Source organism: Tachysurus vachellii, chromosome 9 (genome assembly GCF_030014155.1).
Source record: "Tachysurus vachellii isolate PV-2020 chromosome 9, HZAU_Pvac_v1, whole genome shotgun sequence".
Classification (NCBI taxonomy): Eukaryota; Metazoa; Chordata; class Actinopteri; order Siluriformes; family Bagridae; genus Tachysurus; species Tachysurus vachellii.
The window spans coordinates 3,960,732-3,974,264 of record NC_083468.1 but is presented as its reverse complement, the minus strand read 5'-3'; the positions used below and the strand labels follow the sequence as shown (position 1 = coordinate 3,974,264).

General features: G+C 34.9%; 1 protein-coding gene across 6 annotated transcripts in view; it reads left to right on the top strand.

The window, feature by feature from the left end:
* Window positions 1–13,533, top strand: part of celf6 (CUGBP Elav-like family member 6) — a 145,121-nt gene that overhangs the window by 76,084 nt on the left and 55,504 nt on the right. For all 6 annotated transcript variants that reach the window (XM_060878884.1, XM_060878882.1, XM_060878883.1 and 3 more), the window contains exon 3: window positions 11,334–11,382. In XM_060878884.1, coding sequence (XP_060734867.1) covers window positions 11,334–11,382 — 49 coding nt within the window. The remainder of the gene's footprint in view (window positions 1–11,333; window positions 11,383–13,533) is intronic.

The following is a 13,533-nucleotide window of genomic DNA, read 5'->3' as shown; positions in this document are numbered from 1 at the left end:
ATAGTTAAAACTGAATTCATATGAAAATTAAAAACAACAATCAACTTTAGAATTGTCCATATTTTTTTTAAACTTTTTTACTTTATACAGATTTCATTACAAACTGTTCTGAAGAGTTTTAGAGGTCAGTGCAACCAAAGCAGTTATTGATCGCTGCTGTACATTCGAAAAAGTCGACTTTTAAGTCACTGTAACAAAATCTGTTTAAATTTATGAAATATTGCTTTTAAAACTTTGCTTTAATCACAAGTTCAGCAAATTGATAAAACATTTACCAAAGTTTACCTGGGTACTAATTACAGTAAAGTTAAGAGACAAGGTTAGCAGTTCTAGCTGCTCCAACATAATAATTACAGCAAATCATTTTTACATAAGATCGAGTTTCTTGATCAGCTTTTACTGACAATCCAATACATCTCACACTGCTAATTTGAGAGAAACAGCTCATTATTAAATTTGGGCCTCTGTGGAACATTAATTAATTTTTGCGAGAACTGTCTCCGTTTAAAAGGGACGATTTGTCAAAGTACAATTTTAATGGCCTGAGGTTTGCCTTGTACAAGTGAATAATTAATGTGGTAATACGGACGACTTTGGGTAGCTACATCTGTTTTTACTTTGCTGTCTTGGGAGAAATATATATATATATATATATATATATATATATATATATATATATATATATATATATATATATATATATATATATATTTTTTTTTTTTTTTTTTTTCATAGAATAATAAATAATCATGTCCTAATTACTCACAAAGCTCCATATATCCATATATGAGTTTATAATATTGCTATTGAAATAAATGGGGGGTTCAAGTGCACGGTGTTTGCCCATGGAGACAATCAGCATTTACATACTTATTGTAAAGGCGAGCGTTTAAATTGTTAAAAAGAAAATGTTCTCAGGTCTGACCTATTGTCTGACTGTCTGATTTTATTAATGCTAAAACTAAGGTACAGTATAATTCAACACTTTATAAATCTCAGCTTGTTTGGCAGGCTATTAGTCTTTCAAAAAAGTGTACAAAAGTTGATAAAAAATGTATAGAAGCAATGTTAACCGAAATCCATACTCCAGCTAGAAATCATTTATTCATCTAGCACACATTTATCACACTGTACATTTACAGTTTTGATGGAATATGTTCCACACATATATAACTGAGCAGATAAGAGCTCGTTCTCAGGAAATCCAAAGATTTTAAGCTTTTAATCACTACAACCAACTGTTAGAATCTGATCTGCCACCAGTTGGTGTTTGAACCCACGTCTGTGAAGAGATCAGAGCTTTAATCCAGCATATTAGACCACTTGGCCATGATTTTCAACAAATGGGAGCTTAAATAAAGATCCATATGATAATCTAATATTTTCACAGCATCTCTACATGGTTTTCTATCGCAATAGAAGCAGAAATCATCTTAGTGAATTGATTTCTATGATTTATAATGTGGAATCTGAGAAATGGTTTCAATTATAGAGAGCCCGCCTTGCCAATTTCAGTTGTTTCCCTTTTTGTCCAGTTTAAAAATCAGATAATACAGTGTTATATGAAAAACCAAACAAAACACACAAAAAACAAACAAAAAATTCCTATAAAAAACAAAATAAAACAGAAATCCAACAAAACAAAACAAAACAAACCTAAATAGAACAGAACAAAAGAAATTAAAACAAAACCAACTAAACCCAAACAAAACAGGACAGAACAGAACAAAACAAAAGTAAAACAAATCAAAAACAATCAAATCACAAACAAACCACATAACATTAAATACAGTATATTTAAAAAAAAATAACACAACTCTCCTTCTGTTCTGTATCCAACTCTCCTTTTCTGTAACTTTCTCCTCCTTACTGAGGAAAGTGACCTTGTGATTTATAAACATTCCACAGGATCGACAAGAACATTCTAGAATAGTGTCAAAAGCATGAGAAAGTTCTAGTGAGAATAAGTTTGGGAATTTTAAACAATTTTCATTCAGGTGTGGGAATGCCACAAAATACTGGAAGTGTTTGAAAGTTTGTGGACTGTTCCGTCCGCTCAGTAATGGCGGTAGTTTGGCATGGCTGCATATTTCTATTTATTTATTGAGATATTTATTTATTTATTTGCTGATATATTTGCATCCGGAGCATGCCAAACAAGAGCAGGCAGCGGTGCCCAAATTTACACGAGTGCCCGAAGCCAACATTCCCTCTCTCACTCCCTCGCTCACTCACTCCCTCTCCCAGACCCTGCAGCTGCCAATCATAGAGGCTCCCAGCACTGCCATGGAGATATTCGCATAAATTAGCATCTATTTGCATATTTGCCTCACTTGGCTCTCTCAACAAATGGCATTCCTCTCTCTAGATATCTGTCTCTCGCTCTCGCTCTGAACCGCTCTCTCATACACACAGTCCGTGCACATACTTTGCCATTTCTATTCAATAAAATTTCATCTTTAATGCATTTCTACTGAAAGCTAATTAGGATATGTAGGTTCATCATGTTGAAGCATCAGTGTCCATTTTGTCTTAATTTTCTGTTATTTTTGAGATATATTTTTAAAAACCCTAGTAGATTTTGAGAGAGTTAGCTGAGGCAAACAAACAAACAAACAAACAAACAAACAAAACTTTACAGTTTACACCACACCCTCTTTCGTTGTATATCTGCATATTAGATTTAGCCTTATTGTTATTACACATGTACAAGTACAAGGCAACGAAATGCAGTCCAATATAGATATCAGTAAAAAGATACAGATACAGATGGCATCATCCGTAAGTGCAATATATTTATCTATTTACAGTTACCTGGATCATAAATAATTACAAAAATGAATGACAAATTAAATCTTAGAAATTAAATTATAACAAAGATTAAATCATTAAATATGCATAATAATCAAAACTTCCCTTAGATCTTATATTTCACATTAAAATATGATATTTATCCAAGGTGGATTATTGATAACATTTATTAAACATAATTAAAAAAAAAAAAATTATTAGATTATAATTTATTTTTTTTTAATTATGTTTAATAAATGTTATCAATAATCCACCTTGGATAAATATCATATTTTAATATTTCAGATTAAAATATGATATTTATCCAAGGTGGATTATTGATAACATTTATTAAACATAATTAAAAAAAAAAAAATTATAATCTAATAATAAAACTGACTTCTTAATGTAAGGTTATTAATATATTTACACATATATTGTGAAGCAGTTGTTTTGGATTCTAGTTTCAGTTTTCTATATGAACCCACACTTTGGGCTCACTTCCAAATGCCTAACAGTAATAAACAGTAAGAAAAAGTGAGCTGACCCTGTGACCCCAGCATGGGTTTGGAATGGCACTAATAGGCTGCCGGTTTCTCCTCGGAGTCCACTTGTAGCGGGGCAAGCTATACTTAATGAAGGGCTCTCTAACTTCCATCTTTCTCGTCTCTCTTTCCTCATTTTCCTTGCACCTTTACAAACCTCGCTGGATGAATCATTTACGGTGTCCCAAACGCATAGCGAGGGTTGAGACGAGCTCTTGGCTGCGAGCGACACTCCTCCACAGGTGAACAGGCATGGAGTGAAGATGCAGCAGCGATAGAGCAGCCCACAGCAAGGAGAAAAGATTAGCATAAAGTTCAAAGCGGAGAGAGCTAAAAGGAAAGCATCTCCGAAACTAGCTCAGCATTATCATACGTGGCAGAGTGGGTGTTTGTGCGCTGGTGCATTAGAACAGTTTGTAATGCTTTTTACCCGGAGATATGACGTGCTTTTGGGGCGCAGTCATACAGATTGTTAGAATATCTACTGTGTGGAGTAAAAAGTGATGCAGATAACGAAGCAAACATTGACTCGGATGCTTTCAAAGGGCTTGCTAATTAACTCCATTAAATGAGTAAATGACTAACTGTATTATCCCGAATCCAACACAAACTCCTGCTTTTTAAAGATGAAATCTTTCATTGCTTTCTTGGTTGCTAATTACCTTTCTGAGCTATTTCATTTCTATGAACCTTTATGCACACATACTGAAGATACTCTGGAGATTCTTTTACCTAGTTCAGTCATTTAGTGTCTTTCTGTTCAAAAAAAAAAATTGAGTTGTTAACTTGAGAGCTCAGGTTACTGTCTGTCAGAAATTTCACATCTTCTGTTCTTCCACATGACAACTCGTTCATGTGGATTTCCTCTCAGGTAAATTGCTAAACTGCATGGTATCATTGGATAGACTGGTGTCCCATTAATGGACAAATTTTCCCACCTTGTGCCCAGTATTCCTGAGATAGGCTGCAGATCCAGTTAATGAAGATGAATGAATTGCTGACCATTGTCTATCAATATACATTTATGAAATGTGAATGTTTTTGACTTTTTAATCTAATTTGATAAGAGATGGGAATAACCCTTGCTCAATAAGAAAACATGGGTTAATGGCAGCATCACACAGTTAGCTGAGGGATTCCTTAAATCTGGACACTCTTCAGCACTTGTAATGCTTAAAAAAACCTTTAAAATTTTATTTAAAATCATTTAAAAAGTGTATTAATGCAAATAAACATTTGTAGTAGGTATGTGGTAGCCTAGTGGTTAAGGTGTCAGACTACTGATAGGAAGGTCATGAGTTTGAATCCCAGGTCCACCAAGCTGCCACTGCAGGGCCCCTGAGCAAGGCCCTTAACCCTCAGTTGTATAAATTGTAAGGCACTGTGGATAAGGGTGTCCGCTAAATGACAGAAATCAATATATATAAATCATTGTAGTCTTTTTCAAAGGTTTATTTACTGACATTGACTAGAATTTGCAGCATTTCTGTTAAAAAATTTGCTATAAAATTAGCAAGTACCCAAAAGCTGCATCCTAAATGATTTACCATTACACACTATGTACTCGACAGTATACTGTATACATTATATAAGGAACACAACATTTTTTTACTAAGTATTTCCAGCCATTTTCCAGTCGATGGCAAAGACATCAAACACACATGATGCAGAATATGGTGAATTTTGAAAATGTTAAAAAATACATTATACAAAATGAGCTAATTTAAAATATATTTTTATAAGATTTCCACCAGAGTGTCGTCCGCCATCTTGTCCGTAGTTATATTTAAATATATTAAATATTTTCTTATCCAGCTTCAATGCCTAGTATCCCTGACCTGAAGACATTATAGACATTCTTACAATTTTAGATTTTAACAATTACTTTTTTTATGGTCCAGCTCCACCGTGATTTTGACCTAGATGAAGATGGACGAATAAACACTATGTCGGATTTGTCAGTTGCATAAATATAGTCAATTACGTGAGAACGTCTCATATGGTCAAACTTATAAGCAGCTTCGTATAACTATAATTTTACAGTGATTTTAAATAAAAATAAATTTGCATTAGATATATGTAGCAGTGTCTTCTGGACACGTTCTGTCATTTATATGTACTCGATCCTTTGACACTCCAGGGGCTTGATAAACCTCTCTTTCAGTAATGAAGTACAGGAGTTTTCATCAGGGGGAAATTAGGAGTTCATGTTAAATTGCATGTTCTTACTCCTGCACATACTGTACATGTTGAGTTCACTTAAATCAGTATGCCAGGGGGTCGAAGGACATGTGGAGTGCACTGTGAGTTGAAAGGAAGAACAATGACTTTTATCTAAAAGCAAAATTTCCATTTAGACCTAAGGGCATAAATCCTACTTATGCATTTCTGTAAGCAAAGCTTCTCTCCTTTCTCTCATTTCTTTCCTACTTTAAAGAATCATACACTATCTGAGTCAAGTTTGAATAACCTTTTTACCAACTTTGGCTTTTTTCCCCTCAGATTGAACAAGCATTTTTACGAACGGTTCCTTCGCATTTTAAAAGCCAATATAATGCAAATTTTTCCAAGTGTTCTGTTAATGTATAGTAAATGTCGTCTACATTAAAAATGTTGCGATATACCAAATATTTATTTTCCCTGACATTTCAGAACAAGGGAAAGAAATGTCCTTTTGAGCGCTCATGTAGCAGAGGTGAGACACGGTCATGTATCCCTGATGATATTTCCAGGCTTGTTTACACCGCTAAGCATTTATAATTAATGAAACAGGACAATGTTTTAGAGAAGTGGCATTTTCGGTATACTTTCCACCCCATTGCTCCCATTAGTGATGGAAATTGAGGTGCTGTTGAATGAGTGAGATCAATTGGCTCAGCTCAACAATAAGAGTCTCCCAAATGACTCCCAAATGACTCATTCCCATTTTTTTCTCAATCAATTTTTTTTTTAATTTTTCTATACTTTTCTAAACAAAATAACATTGCATTTATATAAAATCAATGTAAATAACCACAATAAACACTAACAATAAAAAAAAAAAAAAAAAAAAAAAAAACTGAATCAGGTTTCACCCTCTGGAATTTAGATACAAATACACCTAGGTTTGGAATAGCTAGATCAAGTCTGTCTTCACCCATTGGACCTTTGGCTTTAGTACACACAGGTAGGAGTAGGTATGACTCCACCCCTTGGACTTTTGACTTGAGTACACCTAGGTAGGAGGAGCTAGATCAGTTCTGTTAAATTGTTTGGTACTGTTATGGCAGACCTAATTAAATGAGCACTGTCTAGAGCAACCTGGCTCTCTCTCTCTCAGGAATGTTTCAAGTGTGTGTGCGTGTGTGTGTATGTGTGTGTGCATGTCTGTATGTGTGTGTTGACCTGTGTCATATTTCCTCATCTCGCACTTTTCATCTTGCTTTCTCTTAGTACTGTGCTTTTCTTATTGTTTATTCATCAGGTCCGGAGGGTGGGTCTGACTTTACTCTGTGCCTCTTAATGAAGGTCAGTGGTAGCTCTGTACTCGTGATCACAAGGCTGTGAGTTCAAATCCCACGACTTCCAGAGACACTGTGTCTTACCCTTGAGCAAGAAATTTAACCTTGGGTTCTTCACTTCTTCCTGAATCATGTAGAATAAAAAATAACTATACAATGAGGTACAAATATTTTCTTAAATTCTGGCATTTATCATAAACTGCATAGTAAAAGCTTCTATTTGCTTTAATATGTTTGTTTGTTTGCTTAATTCTTATTTTTCATTTAAATTTAGTATAAATATCTTCCAAACAAACAAATATGTTGAATAAATAAATGACATAACAAATAAATTATATTTTAGCAAGCATAATATTTATATTGGTATGTTTATAAAATTTTACTAAATAAACTAAATAAACAAACAAACTAACAAACAAATAAATTAATAAATAAATTGTTTAAAATATAAAGTAAAGTTTTTGACATTAGTAAAAAACAAATGTAAAGAAATAGAATGAGTAATCATATATTTGTTTATTATAACTGTGTATTAATTATTTGTGGTTGATAAGATGCTCAGGTGCAGTGGATGTGTTTACAGTAAGATGCCTCATATATAAGTAGCCTTTATTTATTTTTTTTATGTTTTCTGCAAGCATGCAGTCCTTTTATGGTGGAATACAGCAAAGGCAGAAAACAATCTAACGGCAGGCTCATAAATGATGATCATGATGACGATGACGATGATGATGATGATGATGATGATGATGATGAGTTCTGTGCCATTGAACAAAGATCTGCTCCAATTCCGCAGGCTAATTCAGCCATTCGTCTTCGGCGTAATCGTGGCACTTTGTCAACGTGCTGAGCGTATTATTTATCAGTCAGATTGATCTGATTGTGTTGCAGAAACACAATGAGGCATGAGCGAGTAGGTGTGAGTGTGTGTGTGTGTGTGTGTGTGTGTGTGTGTGTATGGGCGTGTGTGTGTGTGTGTGTGTGTGTGTGCCGACATTGTGAGAATAGGAGATCTCCATGTTGCCTACATGTAGTGAAAATTACACCTAAACCATAGCAAATCTTTTCATCATGTTAATGACTTTAGAGATTCTGAGTCTCAGAGAAAATTGACAAGCTGTATTCAGTGAATGTAATGTCATGAGCTACCTTATTAACATCTCTTCTCTTCTTCTCTCCTCTCCTGTTCTTCTCTTCTCTTCTCTTCTCTTCTCTTCTCTTCTCTTCTCTTCTCTTCTCTTCTCTTGACATTTCTCATATTGTCTTCTCTTGCTCCAAGGCAATTCCTCCCCTTTCGTGTCTCATAAAGCAGGCTGTCACAGTGACTAATTTGTTAGTCTTGTGTGTGTGTGTGTGTGTGTGTGTGTGTGTGTAAAAGGTGGTGCAGGCACTCAGGGTTTAAGCTACACTTATATCCATCTACACTAAAAGCCAGAGCATCGTCTTTCTGTTGCAGAGACAAGAACCACACACACATTCCCCATCTCACCCTGTCAGTCTGACCTATTCTCTATAAAACTACACACAAACACACACACACACACACACACACACACACACACACACACACACACACATACACACAGACAGGCAATGCCATCTTGGATAAAAAAAAGTTGACAAATCAGAGAAAAGGAACAAATGAATGAATAGGAAAATTAAATGAAAAGAAAGAAAAGAGAAGCATACAAAAATATAGCAGGAAATAATGACTGCAAGGAAAAAGGAAAAGCCTGACAGTAATAATAAGAAAGAAAGAAAGAAAGAAAGAAAGAAAGAAAGAAAGAAAGAAAGAAAGAAAGAAAGAAAGAAAGAATTTGTTTTTTGCTCTTTTGTGTTTTAATTACTGACATAATCTAAAGTAGCAATGATCAAGTGTGTGGGTAAGAGAGAGAGTGTGTACGCGTGTGTGCATGTGTGTGCGTGCGTGTGTGCTTGTTCTACCCCAGGGTAAAGCATCATATGTTGCCCCATCTCTGATGAATTGGTGTAATTAACTGAGCCCTGATCTGCTGCCTAATCCTTCTCTCTGTAATAAGGGATTAAAATGCGGCCTAAACCACCTGCTGTTACTCAACTGGTCTGCACCGGCTCTTCATGCATGAGTGTGTGTGTGTGTGTGTGTGTGTGTGTGTGTGTTGTGTACAGTTCACCTCTTTGTACACATAATCAGTGTTTCTGTGTCCCAAGTTAAGAAGTGATAAGACATGTGAGGAAAAGGAATGAATAATAATTAATAAATTGAAAGGTATGACAGTAAATATAGAGAAGTAAACAAAAAGATAAACAAAAGAAATACAGAAATGTGCAGTGATTCTAGTAAAATAGAATAAATAATAAAAAACAATATAAGCATTCAATTAGCAAGAGCAGTAATTATAAATAATAAAGTAATAATAATAATAATAATAATAATAATAATAATAATAATAATAATAATAATAATAACAGTTCCATTTTATCATGATGAATCTGCTCTACATAACATCAGGAACAGGAAATAAACTAATAAATACTTGGCACCTGAGGAATCTCTAGCCAGCGCTGTCAGGACCAAAGCGGATGGCTCGAAGGTGGGCACTAGCTGGCAGACGGTGGTCAAACTTTTTGTCACACTTCTAAAAAGAGGACATTAAAGTGGGGCAGAGGAAGGAGGATTGAGGGGGAAGGAATGAAAGGATGGGAGGTTCATGAAAAATTTGGAGTTTTTCCTTGTACCTCATTGGGCAGACAATAGAAACGAGGCAAATGAGGAGTAGGAAAACGCCACGTGCCAATTCGCTGGACCAGCGGGCGGCCAGCCCATTCTGCCCGGTTGCTTAGCAACTCCTATTGTACCCTTGGCAGCTTAATGACTCTTGTTGCCGCGGCGACTCAGCGACTCCTAACGGGCCAGTAGCTTGGAGGTTGTCGACCAATCAGATGAGATTAGGAGGTTGGAGACTGACCAATCAGCGAGTGTGCGTGTACAGGACCTGAGCTGCTCTTGAGGAGTGAATTCATTTCTATCAGGTTTAAAAATCCCAGACTAGCACTAAACCCCTCTTAATGGAGCAGCAAATATCACAACAGGGTGCGGCATTCAAAGCCAGATTGAAACTAGAAACAACTGCTATATTTCAGCATTTATCAAAAAACGAATAGGTATTTTTACACTATAGGCATTCTTTAAGAAATATAAATCTACTATTTAATCAGAGAGAGAGAGAGAGAGAAAGTGAGAGAGAGAGAGAGAGAGAGAGAGAGAGAGAGAGAGAGAGATTCTTTCAATATTGTTTATTACAAACAAGTATCTTTGCAAGTAATTGAAACATATCAGTTGTTCTTGTAAAACTATCATGATAGCTGATACTGAGTGTGTTATCATAAGTCTGTATGATTTAAACGTTTTTCACCCAATAAAAACACACACCTTATCAACTTTTGTAAACAAATTACATCATGGTTCAGAAAGCAACACAACAACCCTGTTTCACTGATTCATAGGGTTGAGTAGCAACAAGTAGAACCTATTTGTGTGTGTATGTGTGTGTGTGTGTGTGTGTGTGTGTGTGTGTGTGTGTGTGTGGTATAAATTAAAATAGATGTTAAAGTGACTTTGTAGAGTTATACAATGCTGTAAATTAAAGCACAGTCTTTGAATCTTCAGCTATAAATGATTTAGTTTGATAAAGTTTGATTATTATTTATATTTATATTAAAATCAGTAGTTTATACTGTATTCCCTTTGTCTGGTTGTTTCTTCCCTCACTTCATTCTCATCAATTGCATAGTTTCCAGTTCATTTGTATAACACTTTTAAACATCGTATAGAAATTAAGTACAATTTTGAAAGTTTAAAAATTAAGTTACTGTATATTTCTAAAATGTATCCCTAATGATCAAGCCTGTGGTGACGGTGGTGAGGAAAAACTCCCTGAGATGATATGAGGAAGAAACCTAGAGAGGAACCAGATTCAGAAGTGAACCTCATCCTCATTTAAGTGACACTTTACAGGAAATAATGTCAATGTGAATAATGTCCTTTCTACAATAATTTGTAGTCGAGTGGAATTGTGTAACCAAGAGCTCCTGAGGAACTAACAGTTCAGGGTCATTTCTGAGTTCATTACAAACTTAACTCTAATTCCTTCCTGCCCATGTCTTCAAATGTTCACTGATGAAGACGCTCGATTCTAATTGGTCAGGAGGTGTGGATTAATTTTCCTTAACAGCATCTCAGTTCGTAGTTTCAGCTACAACATGCAACACTTGGATCTTGCACCCGTTCTAATACGTTATTGTTTCCACAGTAAGAACTTACACAATGACTTGTGTGGCATACGCAACACAAACAGTGTGTGATGATAAATTGTGTGTGTAATTAATGCAGGGTGACATTTTTTATGCAGAGATGTTTGTTTAACTTTTATAGAAGCAGTGTTGTTGATGCTCTTTAACATTAAATGTAACTAGCAATGGATAATTACTAACTGCTCGACTCTCTATCTCTTTTTAGATGAACCGGCCCATCCAGGTGAAGCCAGCAGACAGCGAAGGACGGGGAGGTAATTAACCTTCTTTTACACACATGACTAAACACACACATGCTCACACACACACACACACACACACACACACACACACACACACATACAAACACACACTCAAACATGCCCATGTGTGTAGAAAGGCATTAATATAGGTCAAACGCCTCTACTGGCGCCCCATCTGTGTCTACAAAGAGGGTCTTCTTGGTTCACCGTCACTTCAAAAACACGTTCGTATCCATTTCTGATTACAGATCAGACATGCATTCATGATTCATCTGATCTACCACAGACCAAAACCAAATACATCTACATATGGTACAAATGATCTTCTCTCTCTGTATACATCAATCCTTATAACTGTCCTTATAATTCCATGTTGGTTATAATTCCTTCTACGGATGTAATAAACTGCCTCATAAACCTTTAATAAGGTGCTATCAATAATCCCTCGATCGTAGGCAGCATTACTCTACTCGGTGATGTCATATGGTGATTAGTACTAACCGTGACCGGTGCGTTAAGGTACCGAAAGCTACTGGGACAGATATTAAGAAATGTACACACATTATAAACATTTTGTCCCTTATTGTAAGATGTAGGATTTAATTAGTTTTATTTTTATAATATAATATGAAATAAATATATATTTAAATAAAATAGCTACAGACACATAATTTAAAGTCAAAATAAGAAAAAACATCAAAATAAGAAAAAATTACCAAAATGCTAAGGATAAACACATGTGCATAAACCAGAGCGTGTGTGTGTGTGTGTGTGTGTGTGTGTGTGTGTGTGTGTGTGTGTGTGTTGTAATAAATCTGCAAATTATTGTGGTATAATCAAAATAACTGTGCATTATTTTTGCGGAACATTGGGCTTTTTTTTTTTTTTACTTATAAACATTCTAATAATCAGTTATTATTCCTTATATCTTACAAGTAAGTCTAAGACCCACTATAATGTTTTATTTACTTTTTAAATGATTTATTGTAGTCATTACTGGATTGCGAGTTCATTTGTGTTCGATTGTTATTTACTGTTTGTCGAATGTAGCATTTGCAGGTTATGTCTTTATTAAAGCAATAAATATTACACACACACACACACACACACAAATCTGCAGTATGTACAACCTAAAGAGATACACACTGTTTTCGTGTCAATGCAGTGATTTGTAGCTGTGTGTAGAAAACATTGTGTTTATTTAGTTTGCAAATTCAGTGTGAAATATTTGGAGTAAAATGACAGTTTCACAAAACTGAATCATTTCTGTTCCATTATAACATACATATATGTACATGATGAAATAAGCACAGCGATTCTATTACCAAATAAATAAATAAATAAATCGTAATTGCAGAACTTGCACAGAAAATGGCAACATAGTGTTCATAGCTGTTCACATTTGTGTAGCGAGAGAGAAAAAAAAGTTAATGAGCTGCCAATCTGTAGATGATAAATGGTAGATGACACATAATTAAACTGAAGAATACAGAATGACGTCCACTGCATGTATAATTCAGCTTTTTTCCCCTCCAACAGCTTAAAAGTTGCTATTACATGAGGGCTAATCCTTCACCCTGGGTACACCTGAGTCTTTAACAAACTTGTGTGTGTGTGTGTGTGTGTGTGTGTGTGTGTGTTGGTCCAACATTGTCAAAGAGCATATAGAACTAGATGCATGTTAGATACATGTTTCTCTGAAGCACATCAATCAATCAACCAACCAATCTATCTATCTATCTATCTATCTATCTATCTATCTATCTATCTATCTATCTATCTATCTATCTATCTATCTATCTATCATCTATCTATCTGTCTATCTGTCTATTTCTCTGTCAATCATTTCTAAAATAACAATCATTATGCACAGTAAGTTAATTCTTCTTCTTTTATTAATTAAAAACTGAAACAATGAATATTCAGCATTTAATTCTAGAAAAGAAAAATCCACAAACAGATGACAAGAAAAAGAAACCTTGTTGAACTTATTTACCATAACCTCATGAGAAGTCATCATTAGATACATTTAACTACACTGAGGATATTTTCAGTTATTGAGACATTGTTTGCAGTGCATGCGTCTATGATTCGTTATAAATACCTTAAACCTGTATACATGACATGCTTATAGTCAAGCGGTGCAGAGACAGAGACGCATAT